The 25,962-nt window shown below is 34.8% G+C and overlaps 1 protein-coding gene across 9 annotated transcripts in view; it reads left to right on the plus strand.

The window, feature by feature from the left end:
* The window catches only part of LCOR (ligand dependent nuclear receptor corepressor), a 144,118-nt gene that overhangs the window by 94,840 nt on the left and 23,316 nt on the right, over positions 1-25,962 (plus strand). For 3 of the 9 annotated variants that reach the window (XM_019639041.1, XM_019639042.1, XM_019639037.1), the window contains exons 5-8: positions 834-966; positions 5,477-5,764; positions 6,867-6,947; positions 8,687-8,780. The exons of 1 other annotated variant lie outside the window; for it this stretch is intronic. In XM_019639041.1, coding sequence (XP_019494586.1) covers positions 5,527-5,764; positions 6,867-6,947; positions 8,687-8,780 — 413 coding nt within the window. In that variant the 5' untranslated portion in view covers positions 834-966; positions 5,477-5,526. Of the gene's footprint in view, positions 1-833; positions 967-5,476; positions 5,765-6,866; positions 6,948-8,686; positions 8,781-11,337; positions 20,796-25,962 lie in introns of those variants that run through there. 5 more of the 9 variants (XM_019639045.1, XM_019639044.1, XM_019639040.1 and 2 more) reach the window with 3 other exon arrangements.

The following is a 25,962-nucleotide window of genomic DNA, read 5'->3' on the forward strand; positions in this document are numbered from 1 at the left end:
ACTCGCTTTATTGCAGTGGTGTGGAACCAAACGTGCAACATCCTCGAGGTTTGCCTGTACCTGTTTAGATATTAAATCTATCAAAATTAAATTATTTTATTTGTGACTCATTTTTAAAAGTAACTTTTTAAATAATAATTTATTTAGTCCATGGAGAGAATGTTGTCAAATACAACTATAATAAAGATTTTTGTAATGATTTATAACACTTAAGATATTTTGTTTAAAAAGTTTTAAACAAATTACTTGGCAAACGTAATATGTCTTATGTGGAATTGTTAAGAGATCATTGTTTTAGTTTGAGTATGCAGGAGAGGTCTTTGTATTAAACTATTTGTTTACAATATGTAATTGATGCTAATTTTGTCTTTGCAAATACATATTTTGATCGTGCTGTTGACGCAGTTTGGGTGATAGGGAAATCATAGCTGGTTGCAAATCACTGGTGCATTTAAAATTTTTAAGGAAATCCTATGTGGATTATAACACACCTTTAATATATGAACTATTGCTGTAGTATAATAAGAAACATATTTGAATGCTCAAGGAAATTTTCCCTTTAGTAATTATGGTTTAATTAGAATTTACCTGTAAATTTTAAACAGAACTCATAATCAAAAAACATGGATAAAATACACCCAAAGTATATATTTATATTCACTTGGCTTTTACACTTTTGTAGAAGTAAATTTTATCCTAATTTGAAGTTTTAAAATGTTTTGAACTGACTTGTCTTATCTGTTGTTAACATTTGTCTTTGACTTTGCATCTATTCTTTTGATACTGAATGGGGAAAGATATTTGTGCAAATATTTCACCAAATATTTTTGCAGGGACACTTAGTCGGTCTGGATGAACCAGCTTCGGGAGCTGGGCAAGAAGCTCTGCTTAAACAAGAGCAAGCAAAAATCATTCGATTCGAGAGACAAGCAGAAGAGTTCCTCAATGCAGTCTTTTATAGAAAAGGTTGGTTCCAGTAAAGAATGACATTTAGCATCTGCTTGTCTTATATTAATCTCCTTGATTTCAATGTCATTTTTAAAAGTTACTTTTTAAAATATTTTTCTTAATTGATAATATGCTTTATAATTCTCTATATTTCTTTGATCAGTTACATTTGGAATAGGGTAAGGCAACCCCTCTCCTTTTTGCTCTAAAGTCATGGTGCCATGTAAGTTTTAGTTAAATAGTTCGTAAAACTATTAAGAAAGTCTGAAAATTTTAAAGCCTCAGTATTGTATAATTAAAATTGCAGGCATTTTTTTTTCTCCTTGCTACAGTCTTGTTTCACTAAATTTTTTAAATTATTAAAACTAAAATTCATTGTTATAAAATGTTTCCCCATGTATCTGAGGTGGCATTTAATAGCTCCACCTCTTGTGTTTTACAGTTTATCTTTCTGCTTGAAACTATTGTAGGCTTGTTGTACATTTCTCTATCCACAAAGCATAACTCCTATCAGCCAAGACCTTCTGGAAGCTTCCATTCATGATCCATGCTTTACCTTTGAGATAGTCTTTCTAAATGAATTTATAATCTTAGTTATGCCCTTCCTCTAGTTCCAAGATGAAGGTTACTATGATGGGTTGTAAAAAAAGTTTCCTACAAACTCCTGATAATCCTGAATATCGTTATTTAATTTTCAGCAGACTCAGTGATTCCATTTTCTTTAATATTTCTTCATGTATTCTTGTTTACAACTCTTATTCCTCTGGAAATTGCCCCCTTCCCTCTGAAATTTGAAAGCCGATGTTTGCCTGTACACTGGTTAAAAGGCTGATAAGTGCTGATTTTAATGGTTTGGTTATAATTGGAGACCAGCTGGGCTTCTGCTTAATGCAATCAGTATTTTCAAAAGAGAGTATGAGGTGAAGTGTATAAAATTAAGGAATGCATGAGATTATTGTTTTTAGTTGCCCTTTTAAAAAATGTCTTTCATCAGACCCCTAAGCAAAATTAAATCTTCTAGTACATTCTCACTTCTCTTTTAATACCCTCTTGCACACTCTGACCTAAAGCCACCAATCAAACCTCCCATGCTCACCATATCCCAGTAAAGTACCCTGAATTCCAGAATTATCTTCAAAATAGTAATACTCTTGGTTTTGTGAACACTTGATTGTTTTATTAAAGTAATTCACATTTAAAGTATAAATGACTGATAGATCAGCTTTGTTGGTTTGTTAACTACGTAAAATATCTTTACAGCTCCTCTGCTGCTCCTCTCCTTTAGGATGTGTACTAAATCATGGGTTTGAGGCTGCAGCAAATGTCATTATCCAAAAAGAAGAACTCCTCTCCCTAATGTCTATGGAGGAACCACTTTTCATCTACTATTTGCTTAGAGGGAGTTAAGATCCATCATAAGCCGATTCCTAAAGAGAATTCTAGCCTATTTCTCTACTAGTACCACCCCTTTGTCATTTAGAAATAACTTACATTAAAGTCCTTATAATTTGATTTAGACATTAAACTTTTGGGAACATAACATTTAGGGGAAGAAGGCTTACCTTGGAATCAGTCTTAGAATAAATTTCAAGTGATGAGAATCCTTTAAAATGTACGTAAATTGTGTATTTCTATACTGACATTTGATGCTCGGCAAGAGAACTATTACTTTGCAATTGGAAGTTTCTTCTAGTTTTGTGTATTAGTATTGTTATTTCTAGATATTTTATTAATCCTCTTGGAGATGTCCAAAGATGAGCATTAATACTCTTCAAATTAATACCAAAAAATATTTAGCATCCAGAGATATGACAGGCAATTTAGTCTGAAGAGAATATTTTGTTTTTAATAAATAATTCAGGTATTTGGATTTGTCTTGTTTCCAAGCATTGCAAAAAGGTTATATATAGGTATATGTAGGAGAGAGAGAGAGAGAGAGAGAGTGTGTGTGTGTGTGTGTGTGTGTGTGTGTGTGTGTGTGTGTGTGTGTGTGTGTGTGTATCTCTCTCTCTCTAGGTAGAAACAGATGCAATAAAAATAGGCTTTTTTGATATAGACTCTAATAAATTGCAATTTAAGAACAGTATACCTTCTACAACTGTCATATTTTTCAGCTTGTTTTGTCACTTGTTAGAAAATGTGACACTTTTCTAAAAGTTAGATTTTTATTTTAAAACATACAGGTGGGCTGTGAGGTAGCATTTACATGTTTTTCTGTAGTTTTAATTTTGATCTGATTTGTTATTTGCCTCAATTGTGCATGTTCTAGGTATGGCTAGGTTTATAGATGTGCTTTAAGTAAGTGAAGGAATGAAATGCGTTTAAGTAACTTGCAAGAGATGTAGAAATTCAAATGGCAGAGACGTCATCGATTTATAAACATGAATTGTGTTTCATGATTAGTCATTCATTCAATGAAGAGGCAAAATGTTGCAGCCATTTAAAACTCAAAGGTAGCAATTTATGGTCTTTATCCTAAAATAGTTTAAAATCTCTAATTATATTTATTAATCTAGTTAAACACAGAGATATCTTATAAATTACTTCATATTGCTTCCTGTTTGGAAACTTTCTCCTTTATATGTCACATATTCTCCAACTTTCCCGGGGAAAAAAGATACACTAATATATCAAAATTGGAAACTATGTACAGTCTTTCATTTGGAGGATTGTATGCTATTGTAAAAAAAAAAATGGATCTTAAGTGAAAAGTTAAATGTATATTAATTTAAAAACCCAGTGAGTAGAGAAAATTTAAAAGCAGTGTATGGCTAAAATGTTTATTAAAACATTTAAGGTTATGTAAATGTCTAACCACTGTGCTGTACACTTGAAACTAATATAATATTGAATGACAACTGTAATTGAAAAATAAACATTTAAGGAGTAATTGGCAGTGATTGTAGTGTTCTGAACCTTACTTAATTGAAGACCTTTATCTCTATACCATCTAGCATACTCATACTCTCTATAGAGAGGAAACTTAGGGGTTAGAAATACTCCTTGATAGTAGAAATGTTGCTATTGGTAGAGCAAACCTTGTTAAACTTCAGAGAATTAAATACTCTAACTTTATGACCATAATCTGGTATTGAATATTGTCCTTCATTAAAAAAATGTTTTTAGGAGTCTTGTGAGGTTTTGAGGTGTGTGTGTGTGTGTGTTTTGAAGATTTTATGTTTTAACAATGAATCAATCTTTTCTAAATTTATAAATCAACCTACGTTCCTTATAGCTTCAAAATATGAGTAAAATTATTACCTTCTATAGTTAACCTTTAAAAGACCAAGGGAACGCGGGTTTTTTGAGAATCATCTTCTGAAGCTTCAGAAGTGTAGTGGGGAAGTGAAGAGCACGGGTTGAACATTAAGATCAGGGGGAGAGTTTTAATCAGGGGTCTACCACTAACCATTTATACAGATTTGAAGAGACCACTTACTCTTTAGATCACATTTCCTTCATTTGTTTAAAAAAAAAAAAAACCTATCTGGTGGTAATTGAGTTGATTGATCCATTTATTACTCAGCTAATATGAATGCATACTTTGCAACAGGTAAGATTAGCTGCTGAGTAAACTCTGCTCTGGAGAAGCTTACACTCCCTGATAATGTGGTAATGATAGAGGTGTGATGGTGATATATTCATACAAAACATTTTCCCTTTTATCCCATTTGACCTTCAAGTTTCCTTCCAGTGTTGAAAGTTTTATGAAGTAATGAATTCATATGGTCTTTATTTTAAAATTAACATTGATTAGAAATTGAACCTTAGATGTTTATTTCATTACTTTCCTAGCTATTGTGTTGAGTGGTTGACAAAGTGTATTTAAAGAACTCAAGTAAAACATAAGTATGATCTTAGGCTTTTGAGATTTGGCATTTAAACTTGTAGTTCAAGGATTCTAAAGTTGTGGTCCTCTGACCAGCAGTATCTGGCAACTTGTTAGAAAATGTCTTGAGCTCACCCTAGAACTGCTGAATAAGTAACTCTGAGGATAGGACCCAACAGTCTGTTTTTACAAGCCCTCAAAGTGATTCTGATGAGCATGAAAGTGTGAGAATTACTGCTCTGGCCTAATCTTGGAATGCCTTCAGCCTTTAACAGAAGGTAAATTAAGCACTCATGAACTGAGTTATCAGTCCATTCATAACAATTTAGGACATGGCTAGGGGAAACCAGATGTGATCTATCCGTGGTAAACAGGGGAGTAATTATTTCATAAAAGAAGGGTTTTGGGATTTCTGTATCAGGTAAGTGATTCTTGCCCATAAGATATACTATTTGTCACTCCTTTATTTGATCTCATAATCCTGATGGGGATGTTTAGAAATAATTTCATGAATATTTCATTTTTTAAAATCTGGAACTCATAGCTTAGAGATTAAAAATATAACTATGAGGAAATGCTCTTTTAGGATATTGCATTTTAAGAAAAATAAAAGGAAATTTTATGTTTGCTTGAAAGCTGTCTTTTTTTTTTTTTTAGTACATTGTCCCACTTTAAAAGTAAATAAATCTTTGTTTACAGACAGTCCCTGGGTCTCCGACCCCAATATTCCCCTAGTGGCCCGTGAGATCATGCAGCGAATGATCCAACAATTTGCTGCTGAATATACCTCAAAAAATAGCTCTACTCAGGACCCCAGCCAGCCCAATAGCACAAAGAACCAAAGCCTGCCGAAAGCATCTCCAGTCACCACCTCTCCCACGGCTGCAACTACTCAGAACCCTGTGCTCAGCAAACTTCTCATGGCTGACCAAGACTCACCTCTGGACCTTACTGTCAGAAAGTCTCAGTCAGAACCTAGCGAACAAGGTATGGTTTGATGTCAAGGTCTCCTCTGTCCAATCAGAATAATTTGGGGGAGGAAAACAACATGATTGGTAAGGAGGGCATCACCAGTAGCAATCACAGGATAAAAATTAATGTGATTCTTAAATTATTGTTGACTGTGCAATGATAGAGAAGTGCAAATACAGTGACTACCTTACCCACTGTATTTCACAGTTCATAGTCACGATTGATATTCTACCAAGGAAAGTTAGGTGGTTACAGTTGTTACTGACCTTTAAGTTACTTGATATTTATACTTTACAAAACATTGTCATATCCATGGTTTTTAAAACCCCTATGAAAAAATAAGTTTTTCCCCTTATCTATCAATGTTCGAGGATTAGCACTTGAGAAATAAATGTCTTTACTTGTTAGGTAGAAGAAGTTATATTCAGCAAATGAGATCAAAAGGCAAAAATACGTATTTGCAGTTTTAAAAAAGAAACTTAGGGTTAGAAATAGTAAGAACACAGTAGACACTTCAGGTTGTTAGGTGTATTAAGTATTTTATAAATACACAAAAAACATACATACATACATACATACATACATACATACATACGTACATACATGCACTGTATTGTGAACTAACTTGAAGAGTATTTCCAAAAGGTAATTTGTTGGTGAGGATTCTAATTAAGTGAAGAGGTTAAGAGGTTATCAGTTTTGCTTAGCAAATATTTCTTGAGTTTCTGAAAAGTTTACTCTTTTAAATAGATTAAATATTCCTGTTACTTTATCATCTCATTTTACCTTTAATTTCACAAAGATGAAGTGAGCATTTCAACTCTGCCATTGTTTGAACCACAAAAAATTGTAAATTGGTGATGTCTGTAGTAATGAGATTTTATTGTTATAGAAATCTCATAAGAGTATGCAGAAAGGTTATGAGATACGTGAATTTATGGGTGAGAAATACATGTTTATTTTGCAAAGTAAATTTAATTCTTATAAAGACCTTTTAAAGGGCTTTCTTTTGCTTATTGTAAGTAATTTATGATTTATACTTAATGGACAGGTTTTAGTTGCTTATTAAAGAAACTTTTAATGGTTTTCCTTTGTGTTTTTTTCTCTTTCCATGTAGTGATCAGCAGTCCGAATGTCTTAAGTTCTAAGAGAATTCCTAGTAGGAGACCTCCTACTTGTCCTGTGTTCACATTAATCAGTATACCTTTGTTTACCATATTTGCAGTTCTTTTTCTGTTTTATTGAGATTATTTTCTTGACTAGATTGATAGTTTTCATTAAAATCTCTTTGCTCAAAATCATTGCATTAAAAGCTTCAGGTTTAATAGAATGATAGCATACAGGTTGTATTGAAAGTACTAATAATGGAGATTAACACACAGATAGCACAATTTAACTTCTTACAACTAGTGTTATGCTTGAGAGGTATGTTGTTTTAACAGCATGCTCTTGACCAAGAGAAATTTGAACTAGATAATAAGATTATACAGATTCCAAATGAAAAAAAGTTTATATTTCCTAAATGAATTTTAGTGTTTTCAGCTGATATCACAAAATTTTTAGTTGTAGACTTAAACTGTGTTGCCTATTTGATTAGATAGACTTAGAAGTCTTTAAATAATACTGTCTTTGTTTGGAAGTATTTTAAGCAGTATATTTGCTTGTTAGATAGCTAATTGAGTTAGGTTTCTAATAGGATACTTAGTTCTATAAGATTACAGTTATATATTTAGAAATACTAGTGACTCTAAAGGACAACACTTATTCTGTATGAATATGGGCTTTTTTGGTTTATAAACTCAGTAGCATATTTATTTCTGTCTGAAACAGGGAGTTACAATACCTTCAGACACAAGCCCTTAGTGGGTTCAATATTGGGGTGGTTTTTAACATAACTAGATAGCAAGGCCTCTCTGCTGGCCAACTGAAAATCAGAGGTACATGGAGTATTCTCTTGCTCTCTTAATTTTGGACAGAATGGCAGCTTTAAAAGTTGGCCAGACTGTGAGTTTTCTTTTCTAGACTTGTCTATGAGGAGGGAAAGCTTTTATGAGACAAGAAAGTTCTAATTTTATGTTCATGAATAACATGAATTTGTGATTTGGTCTAGCTTCTGTTAAAAAAAAAAAAAAAGTTAAACCTCTAGGCTCTCAACAGTATCAAGACTTTTATTTTTTTCTTTCTTTCCTTAAACTTTGCCCACCAATTTATAATAACTTGTTATTAAAAAACTTTGCCTTTATAAATATCAGCAAGTGAATTTTGAATCTCGGCAGGTTTTGTTTCCAAAAGATTGACAACAAATATGCAGTTTTCATAGATGTGTCCAAAGAGTAGTTATGATACATGCACATTATAAACAATTAACAACTGATTCATTTTTACAGACTTTCTTGTGTAGTATAATACATGTAATTTAACCACAAAACTTGTACTTTAAGATGACTTTTATATTTAAAATTTCCCAAATCCAATTTGTATGTACTGTCAGTGTTTCAGGTAGACTTAGCTCTTAAGAAGTTTAGTTTTATAATTTGTATGACATTGTGGCATTAAAAACTAATATGCTTTGATCGAGGTAAATTTAGAAAATGAAGTCTAATAGTTCTGTTGCTGAACCTCATATGGTACAAACTGCTATTTCTTATATCTCACTGTATCTTAACCTCTGCAGTGATAATACTTTTATCTTTTCGCCCTATTAATAAAATATTTAACACCTGGAGATACTAGATATAACAAGTTTTGCTAAATTTATGTCACTTCAGGAGGGAAAATATTTTGACTATATTAATGAATTGATTTTGTAACTCAAATATATAGCTAGTGTTTCAGCTTAGTTGACTTAGGCCTACTACTTTGTCTATTTTTAGCCTATTCAGTTCACATTTACTTCGAATTTTTAATATCCTCAGGTGTTTCTTTGTGTCTCTACAGACGGTGTACTTGACCTATCCACTAAGAAAAGTCCATGTGCTGGCAGCACGTCCCTGAGCCATTCTGCAGGCTGCTCCAGTACTCAAGGGAACGGGTAAGGGAAAATACTTGTAGTCTTCCACAGTTTTACAGGGTACAATTCATCAGAGATTGATGCCAGCCTCCCTTGTATATTTTAAAAATTAGTCCTTCAGGGTAACACTCTTACAGGTGGACCTTTAGTAAAATTACTTGTAGTCCATCAGTCAAGTAAGGCACAGTCCGTGAAATCTATAATTGACTAGTATAGATCAATTCTGCCAGTTTCGTACAAATAGTAAATAATCAAGACTATGGCAAGAATGTCTTTGGACTTTTTGTTGTTGAGTGTTTGGGAGTATGAACCCCGAACCTAAATAATTCCAGAGTTCAGATGTAAAGGCAGTATTATGTGTGATGAAGTTGTTGAATAAAAATTGGGCCCAATATTTAACTTTGGTGTCTATGGGAGTATGTGGATGTAAGTGGGTTGTTTGTTTTTTTCTTGTATGTTTTTTTGTTCATTGATTTGAGCTGCAATTTTAACTCTTTGGCAGTTCAGAAAAATCTATGTATTTTTTTTTTGGTTTTTAAGTAAATAAGACTGGTTGTAAACGTTGATGGATAACTATCTTATGCTGCCAAGACATTATTACGTGCTTAGTTTTGATCATTAATTTCTAGCAGACCAAAGTGAATTTTCTGACCACCTAATTTTACAGTGTAAGAATTGTCTAACTCTTCCTCTCTGTGTACATAGCAATCACTTAGAAAAGTCAGGAATTAATGAAGGTGTTTACGTGCCACATTGGGAAGGCATTTCCATAAAACCATTGTGACCAAAAGTTAACTTCATCTAGATATGAAAAATAACTTCAGTAAGTTAAATTAGTTAATCATATTTAGGTTTATTTAACTTATAGAATACCAACATGGGGAAGTTGTTTAGATGGTAAAGGAATAAGTAGACACTAAATGGACTAACCCTTTCAACATTTTAATTACCTTCAAATTGAAGGATTTCTTTACTAACTTCTAAAAATGTTCCCTTTATTTTCTTTAAAATTCCATTATTTTCCCTTTCCTGTCCTCCTTTATTCAATCTAAAAATAACATTAACTTAATTCATTTTGCATAGCTTACTAATGTTTTTTCTTAAGCCTTTTTTTTCACTATAGTTTTTACTATATATAAGTCATCATGGTCCCAAATCATTGGGTTCCATTTATATATTAAAAAAAAACTTAAGTTGTGTAATTAAGGACACATGTAGTTCGAGAAGCCTAAGTGCAGTTTGTATGAATGAACCCCTTGCTTTAAGATTCACTTTAAACTTGGCCACCAAATCTATGTATTATTATATGGTTGAAGTTGTTGTGTTTATCCCTCTGAATGGAAAAAAAGTGTTTTCTATGTGGTATTGTTTCCTGGAATACAGAAACAGTGACAGTACTGCCCATCTTTTAGTTGAATATTCATTGTTTTCCTTATTATGTTATTTACTGATAACAGCACAGAGTCCCTATAGGCTTTTGGAGAACATAGCTGGTTTATCATTATTTCTGCAAAATTCCACTTTTGTGCCTAGTTCATGTAATTATTCCCCTTGACCATGCTTTACCAGTTGCCAGTTGTATCATTGGTAATCTTTCTCTATTGTGAAAATGAAAACCTTATGAATTAACTTTGTGTAAGTAGTAGACATTTTAAGCATTATGTGAAAGTTATTCACTTGAAATTTAAAAATTGATATTTGGTATTTTAAGTTTTTTTAAGAAAACTGCTACAAAATTGATTGTATATACCTGTGACAGTAATTACTTTCACTAGAACTTAAGGAACAAAGTTTTGGGGAAAATAAAGTGCAGTTTCTTTAAAGCTTGGATTATTTCAAATGGAGAATCTGTGGTACTCATGTATCTGCAACTAATAGTGTTTTAAAATGAAGAAGTTTGGTAAGTTATAATGCAGTGGGTATTTTGGTTTGGGTTTTTTGTTTTTGTTTCCTGTTGGGGCTGGTAGCCATGTTTTTTTCCCGAGCAAAATAAGAAATGTTATTTGGAGTTGTTTGATTTTGATCATGAATATCAACTTGTCTGTGGGATAAATGAGTAATTATCTATGGGTTCCACCAATGTAAATGGTTCTAGTTCTATTGCTGGTTGTCATGAATGTTGGATATGTTGCATTAAAATAAATAAGTTGGCTTACTCTTTTATTACTGTACTTGTTTAGTGGTAACGTCACATTGGTAACACAATTGTGTGTAGATCTATGGAGACTTGATGATTACTTTGTAATTAATAATTAAGGTGCTATTTTCAGACAGTTGCGCGAAACTTTTTCTCCGAAAATTTGTGAACCCAACCAGAGACCAGCTGACAGGTTTAATTTTTCTTTGCCCAAAAAGCTCCTGGTTTTTTTTTCTTTTTTCCTTTTTGTTTTTTTGTGAACACGTTTTAAAACTAACTGCTGAGACCATTTTTTTTTAATTTTAGAGAAAAATAAATAAATAACACAAACACAAAGTGATGTTACCCAAGCAAGGCCTTCTAATAAAGGAGTGGTCCCCTCACCCATCCCTCCCTACCTGTGCAAGTCCTGCTCACATCAGTTTCCTTCCATCCAATTAGGCGACCTGGGAGACCCAGCCAGTACCGCCCAGACGGACTTCGGAGTGGTGATGGGGTACCTCCAAGAAGCTTACAGGATGGAACCAGGGAAGGTTTTGGACACTCCACATCACTCAAAGTTCCATTGGCTCGATCCCTGCAGATTAGTGAAGAACTACTGAGCAGAAACCAATTGTCCACAGCTGCCAGCCTTGGGCCATCTGGATTACAGAATCATGGACAACACTTAATATTATCCAGGGAAGCCTCTTGGGCAAAACCACATTATGAGTTCAACCTCAGCCGTATGAAGTTCAGGGGAAATGGTGCACTCAGCAACATCAGTGACCTTCCTTTTCTTGCAGAAAACTCTGCCTTTCCAAAAATGGCACTTCAAACAAAACAAGATGGAAAAAAGGATGTGAGCCATTCATCTCCTGTAGATTTAAAGATACCACAAGTTCGAGGAATGGATCTTTCTTGGGAGTCTCGCACTGGTGATCAGTACAGCTATAGCTCTTTGGTAATGGGTTCACAAACGGAGAGCGCGCTTAGTAAAAAATTGAGGGCTATTCTTCCAAAACAAAATAGAAAAAGCATGTTAGATGCTGGACCCGATTCTTGGGGCTCAGATGCTGAGCAGTCTACCTCTGGACAGCCATATCCCACATCGGATCAAGAAGGAGACCCTGGTTCCAAGCAGCCTCGGAAGAAAAGAGGGCGTTACAGACAGTACAACAGTGAGATACTGGAGGAAGCAATCTCAGTGGTTATGAGTGGAAAAATGAGTGTTTCCAAAGCTCAGAGTATTTATGGGATTCCCCACAGTACACTGGAGTACAAAGTGAAGGAGAGGCTGGGCACTTTGAAAAACCCTCCAAAGAAAAAGATGAAATTAATGAGGTCGGAGGGGCCAGATGTTTCTGTAAAGATTGAATTAGATCCCCAGGGAGAGGCAGCACAAAGTGCAAATGAATCAAAAAATGAGTAGGAATACTGTAGAGTGCCAATTACTGTACAAACTGGGTGAGCACTACTGCTATCATTGCTTGTACCTAACTTCATTTACTGTGACACTTGTTTCTTTGCAGAATTTGCATTGACTTGTGTGTACAGAGGTGAAAGGTGCATTCTGAATGTTGCATATTTAAAATTTTTCATGTGCAGTATGGCTCGGGATGTTGTTTGGCCTTTTGCATGTTTCTCTACAAGAGAACTGAGTTACCTCACAGAGAACAGATACATGAAAGTGGACTCCTTGCCTGTAGAGCCTGCATGCTTTCTTTCTTTTCTTTTCTTTTCTTTTTTTTAAGTTATATTTCCCTTTATTTAAAAGGAAAAAAAAAAAGCCCCCATTTAGAAACCACTTCTGTCATACTGGGAGCTTTTTCATTGCAGTTTCATTGGAAAGCCATCTTATAAAATTATTCATGTTTTCTTCTACAATTCAACTAATTGAAGGATTAAACTAAAGAAAAAACTCTTAAGAACACTAAACTTTAGAAATGAAGGAATTTCATAATTCGATGATAAATCATTATTTGGGTCAAATCACATTTTATGATTTTTTTCTCACTGTTAAATTTACTTAACAAATTAGCAGTCTATTTAGTGCTCACCCAGAGGGGAAGGAGGTGGAAAATGTGCACACACTACCTTCAGAAATGCTTCGGTTAATTACTTTGTAACACTACCTTTGCTATAATTATGTTTGGGATTTTCTAAGGGTAAAATTTGGTCTCACCAACAAGTGAGGATATAGCCTTATCTCATAGAGGACGAGCTCCGTTCTTACTCAGGAGCAGTCAGGGTACATTACATAAAACAGTAGAGGATGCCTCATTTTAGCAAACTAAGTTTCTTTGTATTCTTAAATGCTTTTACGAATTTGATCATGTGCTAACAACTGAATGTTGTTGCAGCAACTAGTTTAAAATATTCAAGATCTGTTTATTGGGGAATGGGAGAAATAGGAAAAGAAATGTGTGTAAGTTACTATAATATTGTGAAAGTGGTATCTAGATTTTACAGCCTCAGTAGTCTGCCCAAAATATCCACATGAATGAAGGATCCATGTTTGTGGTGACAGGAAAAACACAACCCCAAGGTAACCTAATATGATTTAGGTTGCATTCCAATTCTAATAATGATTCAATCAATAATGAAATCATTAGTTTCTTTTTTAACTAATCCAGCTACTAGTACAGGAGGGGAGGGGTTGATGTTTTTTAGTTTTTATTTAATTCATTGCTTTTGAATCTTTTTTTCTTTTTTGGCATCCTACGTAATATCCGCTTGGTAACTTTCTGATATTTGCTTATTTTTTATGGTTGTTTAGCACACAGTTCAGGACCTTTCAGATCATGTTTGTATAAGCACTCCTTGAAGAGTATGTAAGCTTTTTTTTGATATGGGCTTTTAAAATTACAGTAATTAATTTGGGAACATTTATTTTGTACAGTTTTTGGCAAGAACTCTGATAAAGCCCATGAAACTTAATTTTGTATTGTAACCAAATTAAAATTACTATTCGTGCAAGACAAAATCCATATCACATACACCCTATATTCTAATCTGCTGAGAAAGATGGTCAGGCCCTTCTAAATGCTTAACCGAAAACAAAAAAGTCATTGTAGTTTTTATATAAAATGAAATCAAACTTGGAGCATATTAAATTGAGGCTGATGATTTCAGGTGAATGCTAACAGTTTTTAAAGAGAAGTAGTTCCAGATATTCCCAAGGCATAAATTCTTGACTGGAAGCATTAGGTTAAGGATAGTTTTCCCTCAGCAACCTATGTGTTCAAAGGTTAGGCACACCATTGCTGTTATTAAAATACATGCACTGCTCATTCTTGATGTAGCCTGGGCTTGGGTTCCTCTTTTTGTTTGGTTATTTTGTGTAGCAGTTTCATCAGTGGATGACTGAGCCTGTTTTCTTTTAGCTCTCTCGTCTTCTCAACAGAAAAAGCAGTTTGAGTTCAGAGGAGTATATGACTGCAGTATTTTCTAGCCTAGCTGGAAGTTGCAATAAAAATACTCTATGAAATGTATGGTTTTCATCTGCAGTTGAAGGAAATTGTTAAAAATTTGCTGAAAGCAAAGGGCTAAGCTTATGAAGGAATGCCTCCTTTGTTCCACACTCAGTAATTTGTCACACACAATTAATTGTAGCCATGGTGCTGTTTTGCATGATGTTTGGGGTATTCAGTAGCCCAAGATGGCTGCAAAACGGTCCTTTGAGCAGTTAATTTGTGCTTGCTTTTATCCCCTCTCAGAAAGGTATCATTAAAGGCCCATTTAAAAATTTGGCCCTAAAAGTTCAACTTTTGTAGAGTTTTACTGTTCAGAGAGGTTTAATCCTGTGTGGTAGTCTATAAAGTGATGTATGAGTTGAGTTATGTAAATTTTGTCATTGTAGTGTACATGGAGTGATCTCATTTTACTAACATAAATATTTTCTATGTGTGTTTCAGTGGATGACAATCGAGCAGCAGAAGAATGGTGTGCCTACCCTTTAATGCTGCAGTTTAAATAAGAGAATTTGTATTGTGTCATTTCAGATTGTAGGCTGAGAGTTGTAAATAGTGAAAATTTGAGTACTTCTATTATTTGTTTTGGTTAGAAAGTGAATTTAAAAAACAAACCAAACTCTAAACTTTCTCAGATTAAAAGCCCTGAGACCTGAAGATTGTAATATTCATGTCTGTGAAGCTTTTAAACATTACACTTGAGATCAGTCATGACTTGATATTCAGGTAAATTTTCTTTTCCAAGAAGCTTTTGAATAAGCATATTTCCTCCAAAGGTCGGTCGGTCTCTCTCTCTCTTTTTTTCTTTTTTAAGTGTAGATTATTTTAAAGCACTAATTGCATTACTTTGGTAACTGCAATATAAAATAGCCATTATTGTTTTGTGAAGCATGGTTGAAATTAGATAGTGGTCCCTTTTAAATTTCATGAGCCTCTCAAAAAAAAAAAACTTTAAAAAAAATACGGAAAGCTGCTGAATATTTCAAAAGATATATATTTTACCTTATTGTAGGTTTTGTAAAGTTAGTTTGTAATATTCAGGTGCACTTTTAATGTTAAATTTTGTGTTCAGAGTTCCATTATACCATGTGTTTCTTGGAGGTGGCTCATCACATGGCTGGCTGTCATGTCAGTCTTGGTGCCGCAGTGATCCCTTAATATTTGATTTCTCTCTTGATTTGCCACTATTCTGTATTGGCACTTTCAGTGTAGATATTCTAGTTTGGGGACGTCCTCATAAATGTGTAATAGAGATTGGTCTATTCGCATGCTTAATTTCTGCTAATCAGAGTTTTGCATGGCCCAAACAACAGTTGACCATTTTTATGGTATGGGAAAGTATAGTTCACAACTGTCTTGGTCACAGAAGCCTTTCCTCCTCATTTTTCAGCAGGCGGATGATGACATACTCAAACTATATGATATTGCTCAAACTAATGTTAGGAGATAATGTAGTCAAAATCAGTTCTTGGCATTTTTTATGAGAGAACATTGACATTATACATAAGCTATGGCACTATAAAATCAAAAACACTAATTCTGTGGAAAGATGCCTCATTGGTATTTTTATCATTAGCTTTCTCATTTCTGAGACAGTAGAGTCATCAAGCTTGACAGCAGTGTGTTATACTGCTTTGTTCAGCAGGCTTACAAGTGACTGAACTATGTGATGAGCTGTACACTTATTTCTGTTCCCCAAGTACCATGAAGGACAAGGTCTCTTTCAGGAAAATAATTTATATTTGTGTGTAATACTTTTTACTATTAAGTTTGTTGTTGTTCTGAAGTTTCGGTGTTGCTTGATGAACCTTTACTGCAGCAGATCATGGATATGAGTCAGGCTTTGTGTGGTAATAGGGGTCCTTATGTGAAGGTAATTACTATTCAGTTCTGGTGAGCAAGCTCAACAAGTGTGAAGTGTGTATTAGCTTGATTTGGTACACTTTTACTTTACAATATTGAAGTGCTTTTAGAATTCTGGTTATCTTATATAAACCATTACCTCAACCAATTGGCATTTGCATTCTCCAACATTTTACCTGAGCTGTAATACGAGCTATATGGGATCAGATAGTAAAACAATAAGGCACAACGAGAAGTTTAGTTCCCAATTTTCTGGAGAGAGCTCTAAATTAGACTAAAAGTAACTACCTGCAAAGGCCCGTATCATAACTACCTTCTCTCATTCGGCAGTACACAGCAGCCCGGGAGCTGCTAGTGAGCTGTGTTCTCCCCTGCCCCAAGTAAGCACATGGTGCAAGGCCTGTTCTAAGCCTTTGTGATTCTCTTACATTTCATTGACCCAGAATAGTGAAGTTTGGATTCAGTTAGGTGTTTTTATAAAGCAAATTAATGAGTCAGCCCAATGTCAGAACCTGAAATTATTTTGAGTAGTTACAACAGATATATGACAGTTCTTTAACAGCTGTTATCCCTGTAGATTTAATTTTGAAACTACATATTTTTGGTTTTGTAATTACTCTTTAAATTCCATACGTTGTTTTCATATGAACCACCCTTTTCTATATATTCAGGTTGCTGTCATTGGTAATAGAATATGGCAATAGACTGAATTGCTCTACTTAATCTTTTATAGGAGACATTGAAAGTTGTAGGTTCAATTTTGATGTTCATGAAGATATCAAAGATGGTTTTCCTTGTTACCTTTCTATTACAGTTAGGCCTTCATTAATACTATGGTCAGGCCAGTGTTATTAAAAACTTAATGGCTTTAGCCAAACAGCCCATTTAGGAGACTATTAAGCTATATGAGGATTTTAAAAAAATCTAATTGCTTTCAAACCCTACTGAAAAGGAAAAAAGTATAATTGTGGTACAAGGAATGCAGACCTCCAAAGTTGTTTTAGTTGTGGTTTTTTTTTTTTTTTGGCGGGGGGTGGGGTGGGGTGGCTTCATTCTGTCCTTGAGACTTGAGTAGGATTTGTGAACATGGTGACTGAAGGGAAAAATAGAGGAAATTCTTTATACATCCTCTGTCTCTTATTCCCAAATAAACTCGCAGTTGCCTTTTAAAGTACCAGATATTAGCCCTGTAGCTGTGTGCCCTAAGTGTTACGAAGGCGATTGGGGGAGAGGGGTGGAAAGTAGGATGGGCAAGTAGGAAAACTTGAGAAAAGCCTAAAGATTCTGTCCTACAATATGAAAAATGAGTCTCAGGATAGATAATGTAGAAAAGTTGGGCCATCTTCATTTGATAGTCAGAAAAATCTTTCAGATTGTTTGAAAGTGAGAATCAAGGCTAATGTTGATTTGACAAACAATAATGTGACTTAATTCTGCAACTATTTGGGGGGTAATTTTAAGGTTTCCAGTTCATTTAGAGCTATATCAATAAAAGCCGAAAAGCAAGCACTTTTAGTTAATCATAGATTTATTGGATGTTGCAAATATTATAATAATATTTAATCTTTATTGTTTGAATATGGAAATGAATTCTTTACCCAATCTTGAACTGTCATTGAACAGGCTCAAGATGATCTTTTCAACACTGGAAATGACCCTACACACATACCAAAAAAAAAATCTAAGGCAGTAAGACATATTTGAAGATCCATACCTCTTAGACTTTTTAGATTTGTCTTGGGAAAGAATTTATGAACCTATAACCAGTATTAGTACAGTCTTGGGTTCCTTGTTCTGCATAATTGCACCCTTTCTCAGGTATGTCCTGAAAACAAATTTTAAAATAATCTCTTTAGAGATTAGATTCTCAGTGGATAGTGTGTAAGGGGACTGGGGGAGGGGGGTTGGACACAGGACACTGACACAGTAGAGCAGGGATTTTTAACATTCAATAGCCAAATACATTTTCAATCTAGATTATTTTTACCCCCTCAGAATGAGTGAAACAACATCTGTTAACATCTATTATGTGGTAAATACCCGGTGCTACACTCCTAAAAGTTTTTTCTTTTATCCAGGCAATACTTTTTTTCCTGCTTGGTGGAAGGGTATATAGTAAACTTTACTATCATTAGAAAAGCACTTGTTTGAAATGTTTAAAAAGTACTAGAAAAGGGATAATTCAGCACTTTTTCTGTTACAACACTAAAGTCTTAATTTATCTTCAGAGTCTTAGGTACTGTAAGTTTTAGGGTGATTACTTAAAAATATAAAACATACTACGTTGTCTTATTAAAAAAAGACAATAACATTTTATACCTTTAAAGCAATGCCAAGTGATTGCTTCATTTTCCCCATTTTATTAAGTATTTCAGGCTTAAGAATTTGGAATTTGAGAGGAGGTGAGGGGATAATCCCCCAAAATGAAAAATTGTGTCAGACCATTTTAGAAAAATAAATCGCTGGGAAATTGGGTAGGGATTCTCTCTCCCTTTAAGTCTTCAGGGAATGAGCAGTATTTAGAATCTTTGGCTGAAATTCAAGCCTTTTTACTGTGTAAATTTTTAATATTAATTCACTGACATGCTTTTTACATCAGAGGACTGAAAATGGATCTTAATGTTTTTAAGTTGTGGAAGGGTATATTTCTAAAATGAGGGGGGGGGATGATTAACTAGGTTAGTATACCAGCATTAGTAAGTTTAAGGAATTTTAGTATGTAATAGCAAAGTGTTTGATTAAAAGTCTAATCCTATATTGCTAGTCGAAATTAGTTACATTCTGATCTAGGAAAGATATAGTCATTGGATATTGATATGCTGTGCTGTCAGAAAACCAGACTAAGAAACCGTTATCTGACTCCCACATGTTGCTTGTTCTGATGGGATGTATACTTTACAGCAGCTTACTGCTGCTTTGAGAAGAAATGTATAAACTATACATTTGGAGTGTTCGCATATAATTCGTTATAACCTCCACTTTAAACTGTCAGGCTTTGGTATTTTATCAGTCCACACTGTTAAATAAAGCTAATGTTCTTAGGAATCCAACTTGTACACACTGTTTTAAAACCCTCAGGGACAGTTTACACACTATTCTCACTCAATTCAGGTACTTTGATGCTATTCTTAAACCTAACAGTGACTTCTATTTTTCTGTTTTGCTTTTATTTCGACGTGCTGGTAGCACATCCTTGATGAATGTCAACTTAAAAACTCAGTTCAGGTATCCAGGTATAACTCAGCCAAACAGATTTTAAAGCTGCATATAACTCTCCAGCACACGGTGCCTCACACTCTTATAGTGGCATTCTATATATTCAGTTATTACTACTGAGCAGATACTATGGGGGTTCCTGTTAACAGTGTATTTGAAAAAAAAACAAAATGTGCGTAAATGTATAGCCAGCACATGCAACACACACACACACTTAAACTATTTTTAAATGCCACTAATAGCCAGCACAATTAAACAACATTCCTTGCTGCTTCTGACAAATACAGATGCAGTTCCTCGTTGATGTGGCTCTTGCTTCTTCACCATACTACTACTAAATTCAAGCACTGGTCCTTGGGTGTCTGACCTCTACATTCTAGTTTATGCAATGTCTTTAGAGAATTCTGTGCACTGGCCACTGTGATGGAACCATTGGGCCAGGAGTGCTCTGAGTTTATTAGTAGTGACTCTGCCAAAGTTGGTGTTGTAACACGAGTATGTAAATGTCAAAAAATTAGCAGAGGTCTGGATCTGCATATCAGCAGACAATTTTGTCAGTATATTTTGTAGCCTTGAAGTCCTCAGTGACAAGTTTCTTCGGATGTGAAGTTCGAATTCGAGTATTTTAGCCCTTTGCATCTTAACGTTAAGACTTGTCTACTAGAGGTCTTCATTCATTAATATTCCTTTTGTTTTCTACAGTACTATCTGTGGTTAACAAAATAGATTATTCCTCTGCTTTAATGTTTGATATCTTACATCTAAAAAGGAATTCTCCATATATAAAACCCATAGCCTTTGAAGATATGGAAAATGGCATCATTCAGATTTCTAGAAGTTCAAGTGTCATGCGACAAAACAGGAACCCCCTTTACTCTTATGGACCTCATTTCAATATACTGTTTACAGTTTAACGGAATTGTATAATTTAATATTTCTCTTGTACTGTAGTTTATATTTATTTACAGATTTTTTTTGTACTGTGTGATTTGAACTTTTGTTCCTTGCTATGATCAATGTTTATGTAGTAGAGCACTTATGATCACAAATTAAGTTTTTTTGGTTTGATTGCACTACATTAAATTTTTAATGCAGTTCTGATTTTTGACTGGACTAAAATAAGCTGTGTCTTAATGTATGTGATGAGTACTTAAAACTTTAATCCATGTGGTCCCCTTTTTTTTGCATTGTATGTCAAAAGCGCTAGTTCTTTCGTGCATGTGTAAAATTTAATGGTTCCATTGTATTATTTGACCATGACATTTTGGAGAAACATTCCCAGCTGTAATGTTGTGTATGGTAGTTCTCACTGGATGCTAGACTTTTCAAAACCACTATTCTTCTAATAAATTTTGTTGTGAAAACTGTTTTAAAAGCTTGGTATCTACTTTTTAAGATTTTAAAGCTTTTCAAAAATCCACAAATGGGGTAGAATTTTGGAGTGTACTGTAAATGCACATGATAATCAAAGTCGGTCCTTTTTTATGATAAACGCTTTCCAGATGAAATCTCTTATATAACTAGAAGCTGTGGCTTCAGAATCGTGCTTCAGCTTTTGGATGCAGTACTGCCTTGTACTTCTTTGCCTTTACTAATCTGATCCTCCCCTGCCTCAATTTTCTTCATTGGATTATTCACTATAAAAAAATAACTTCCAGCTAAACAAGATATGTTTATATTTTCATAAATATACCTGCTTTCTGGACTTAGTTTTTCATAATTGTTTTAGAGTAAAACTATAAGCTGAGATTGCTTCCTAAAAAGAATGATTTACTAATTTTTCTTTGCTCTTTTTCTGGAGACTGTAAGTGTGAAAGCAACATTGTCAGTCAATGAAGGCTATTGTGGTGGCTATTCCCAGGTTCTGGGAAGGATCCTGGCATTTCCTTTTACCGGGACCAAGAAAGAACAGCATATATGTTGCTTAACATTCATATTGTGATTTTTAGAAACTAGGTGTATAAAGAAGTTTTGTATTATAAAGTAATTCCTGTTGTGAAGTGTTTGAGGAACAGCAGGATTATAATGATAGAGGTTAGAAATTATATGAGCAGTATATTTTAGAAGGCTGCCTTTTCAAGCTCATATACATGTAATTAATGTAGACTGATTGAAACAATTTCTGATCATTTCTGATGGCATTTTATATTCAAAATGATGCTGTTTTTGGTAATTGGTCTAGATGATCTTTCAGTTAATTTTTTTCTTATTTCTTTGGCTGTCCAGCTATTTCTGCCTTTTGATCTGATGTTTCTTGGAAATTTTGGGTGGTACTAAAGGCTTGTCCATTGGCTTCATTTGTTCCCTCAGTTATGTCACATTTTTGGAGAACATTGTTCTGAAAACCTAATTATTATTTCTTTGTAAATTTCAAAGCTGTAACTTGTTTCTTATCATTATCCATTTTAAACTGGTGGCCAGATCAGTGAAGTGGGATTGTAATCTGTCATCTCAAATGAAATTATTTTAGTGATTCCAGCTTCAAGTTGGTATTTAGCCCTTCAATTGTTATGACCTTATTTTTTTTTAAGGAGTTATTTCTTCTAATCCAGAATTTTCTTCTCGGATTCTGTGGATTCTTTGGAATTTATTCAGGGACCTTTATGTCTTAACAAGGTGTTAGGAATCAGGGACATTGCATAAGGGAGATGGAGTGGGAAAAAATGGAAAATGGTATAGCTTTCTGCCATTTTCTGAATTATGGAGTTATTTTTCCCCCCCAAGGACTGTGAATTCCTCTCACCAGGCATTTGTATTCAAGTGTAAAAGCATATACCCAAGTCATATGATGTTAGATTTTGTAGCTGAAATAAGTGAAAAATACTTTTTTTTGAAAAAAGTATTACTGATAGATCTTGAGTCTGGAGCTTTTTATAGGCCTGTAAGAATACTATTGGTTGTTGACTAGTAGTTTTAAAATGTTAATTGTACTCTTCTTGCCAACTTTATTTGATCAGCAATATGGAGTGATAAGGGATTTATTTGGTACTTTAAATTTCTTTCAACTTGGTATATACTGGGAAGATCTTTTTTCTTTTTATCTGCAAAGTGAGAGTGTTGGCCTGAATGCCCTTTAGACCTCTTTTCACCTCTCAGTTTATTAAAAATGCAAGTTTATTATTAAATGTGAGACAAATACACTTAATTATATCTGAACATTGGGAGGTATAGTAACAACCCTTTATTGAATAATAAGGTTATAACAACCTTAGGTCTCAACTTTACATTGTAGCATTTTCTAAAGGAAAAAAATGGAACTGGTTGTCATTTTAAATGCCTTTTATTTAAAACAAGCCCATTTTGTTAAGTTTTTATTATGAACTGAATGTGATGATACTTTTGCAAAGATGGGCTTGAGCAGTTACTTTTATTCTGACTGATTTCAAGATATGTCCTTCATTATGTCTTTCTGTTGTGTGCGGGCTAGTCCTACTTTGAACAAGTTAGAGCTCACAGAGTTCGGGGGCTCATTGGATGTAATCAGACTCAGTCAGAACCAACCTTTTTTTAAAAAAGATTTTATTGGGGAGTTGGGAAATCGGTGAAGGGGAACAGGCAAGTTGTTGTCCTTTTGTTCTTCAGTCTAGTTGTGGAGTATGTCGCTTCACTGGCCCATGTTGGTATTATCATTGCACTCTTCCCGGGTGAGGCAGTCGCTCACCAGCCATTGGATGGCTGCTCACGGCGGCTCACAGCAGCTCACGAAAGTGCATGCCAGCTGCTGGCCAGCCCCACTGCAGCCTACACCTTGGCCGGCGACTCACAGCAGCCCAAGCTCCAGGTTGAGCTGTTGTTCACCATCTTAGCTGTAGAGGGCGCAGCATCACTGGCCTGCATGTGGGATCCGAACCAGGGACCTGCTGCTCAGAGCTGGCGTCCCAAGCCAGCTCTTAACCAACGCACCACTCGGCTGGCCCCATCTTTACTATTTTTAAGTGTACAATTCAGTAGTAGTAAGTATATTCACATTGTGACTATAGGAGGTTTTGATTAACCCACTGATTAAACAATGTTAGTCCCATTGTAATCTTTCATTTTTAAAATGAAAAACATGGAAATGGGCGAATTTAAGGGACTTGTCCCTTAGCCCTCCTTACATAATGAGCTGCCCTTAATCCTCATGATTCCAAACCATTATACTTAACCTCTGTACCACTTTGTCACTCTTGACTCAGCATGGAGTTAGAAAGAATGAAGGGTTTTATCTAAAATTTTTTTCTTAGATTGAAACTTTCTAACTAAGTCCCAACTGTTAATTTAGTTTTACTCTTGAGTAGACTTTATCATTGCTTTTTAGGAAGAGAAATGTGTATTATGAAATTACCAGTAAAGAAATTACATTTGAAGTATGTTGTTCATTGTTAAATAGAAGTCGGCATTGTTGGCTCAGTGCGGGAGGATGTGAATCTTAAAGAGTAGGTAGGGCATAGAGAGGAGAGAATATCCCAGGGTTAAGAGGCAGAATTTGATGGGCCTGGTTTATATCTTTAATAAGTTATTGAACCTTTCTGATCCTCAGTTTTCTTACCTGTAAAAGGGGGCTTATACTGCATACCTCAGAGATTTGCTGAGTCATAAATGAGATTCTGTATGTAAAATACTTAGCACTGTGGCAGGCTCTTTGCAAGTGCTCAGTAAAAAAGCTAGGAGTGAAAGCACCTGGTTGGAGTTAAATTAGTGTGAAGAATAGGGAGAGAGTGAGAAAATCAGATTTTCATATTGATTAGAACTTTGAAAGCCAGGCAAATGAGTTTATATTAGACTTGGGCAGTGGGCAGCCAATCTTGTACTCTACAGTCAGACATTAAAATGTTAGATCTACAGTCGAAGCCTGGAATGCAGCCTTTTTGCATGTCTTGGTCCTGTTTCAGGGGAATTATCAAACTATTAATCATTCTTTTAAAGTAAATGGAACAAAAGTTGTTTTGAAAGTAGATGTTTAAGATAAAAATTATAGTTCCGTAGAATTTCCCTGCATTTCCATTGTATACAGGGTTTTTTGTATATTCAAGGTTGGAATTTTACAAGCTTTGAATCTTTAGCTGTTTCTGCTTATGTGGTATTAGAGTTTGAATAACAATGTAAGAGCTAAGTGTGGGAGTGGGGATTTGTGCATGCATAGCGTTTAATCATCAGAACTTTAGTTTTCCAGTGAAAGAATTTGGGGGCTCTTCTACCTATTTAGTGATTTTAGTTACACTCTTAGCAAGTGGGAGCTCTGCACTACTCAAACAGATAATTCATATCCTAGCTAGCACAGTTTAGAGGCGTTCATTCCAATGTCTATTAAATTGTCTTGAGCAGTTTGCCAGGAAAGTCTGGCAATGTAACTTTAGCTAGTTAGAGATGGATTAAGAAGAAAACCAGAATAGCAGATTTTTATGAGGTGCTAGGAATTGGTGAGCCTGTGTAGACGAGAGTTTCAAACTGGGTCAACCACTTGTGACTATTAATAGGTTGTAAGCTCAATTTCCTGGATCGTAACCAACATTTTAAAAAGAAAAAGATAGAATCAGCGCACTAGCATATAATAAGGATAAATACTATTTCATTGAAGCTTGTGTATCATTGTGCACATACAAACAGGGATGGGTGCTGGGTTACTTAATAAAAAGTATTTCTTGTTCTGGGTTGCAGTAAAAAACAAATGGCTTTTGAAAGCTGTTATGTAAGCCATATCTTTCATCCCAGTTTTTTGGTACCTTGGAGAGCACCCTAGCAACCTCCTGTGTGCTTCCAGTTAAGAGCCTACATACATTACACTCTTCCTCTACTGTGTGACATTCAAAATATCCTCCTTCCTCTCGCTGCTGCATTGATTTGAATTCTTTTTAATTGGAAGTTTATTCTTTTTTCTTCTGATTCTGTGTCAAAATGTTTCATCTGTCCTTTTCAATTCCCTTGGAAAATGTCTATTTTCACTATGTAGTAATTTATTGGGTTAGTTTATTCATTACTTATGCCTGATATGAAGTTTTAGGCAGTGAAGCTACCAAATTAAAAAGGACAAAGACCTGGACATAGAGAAGGTTCACAGTCCAGTGGAGGAGATAGTCAAACCAAGCATTACCATGCAACATAAGTACTATTTAATAAAAAATAGAAACACTGGGCCAGCCGAGCAGCTCAGTTGGTTAAGAGCTCGCTCAAGAGTGCGAGCTCTGAGCAACAGGGTCGCTGGTTCGATACCCGGCCCGAGCTGAGCTGCCAACAGGTGGCAGGATGGCTCAGCTAAACAAAAAAGAAACAAACCATGAGAATCGAGTAAGAAATAGCTAACACGGTCCCCAGGGAGAAGGAGGATGGAGTGTCAGCAGTGGGAAGCTGACAGAAGTTTTATGCAAAAAAGGTGGCAAGATAAGATTTTATGCTTTAAGAAGATGGCAGTTCTGTATAATGTGAAGCAAACTCTAAAATGAGGGCAAACTGGTGGCAGAGAGCTTACACACTGTTCTCCAAGGGAAGTTGAATCAGTGTAGTTGAACTGGACAGTGTATTGAAAGCAAGAGAAGTCATGGAAGCAGGGATAAGACTG

This window comes from Hipposideros armiger, unplaced genomic scaffold (genome assembly GCF_001890085.2).
Source record: "Hipposideros armiger isolate ML-2016 unplaced genomic scaffold, ASM189008v1 scaffold_42, whole genome shotgun sequence".
Classification (NCBI taxonomy): Eukaryota; Metazoa; Chordata; class Mammalia; order Chiroptera; family Hipposideridae; genus Hipposideros; species Hipposideros armiger.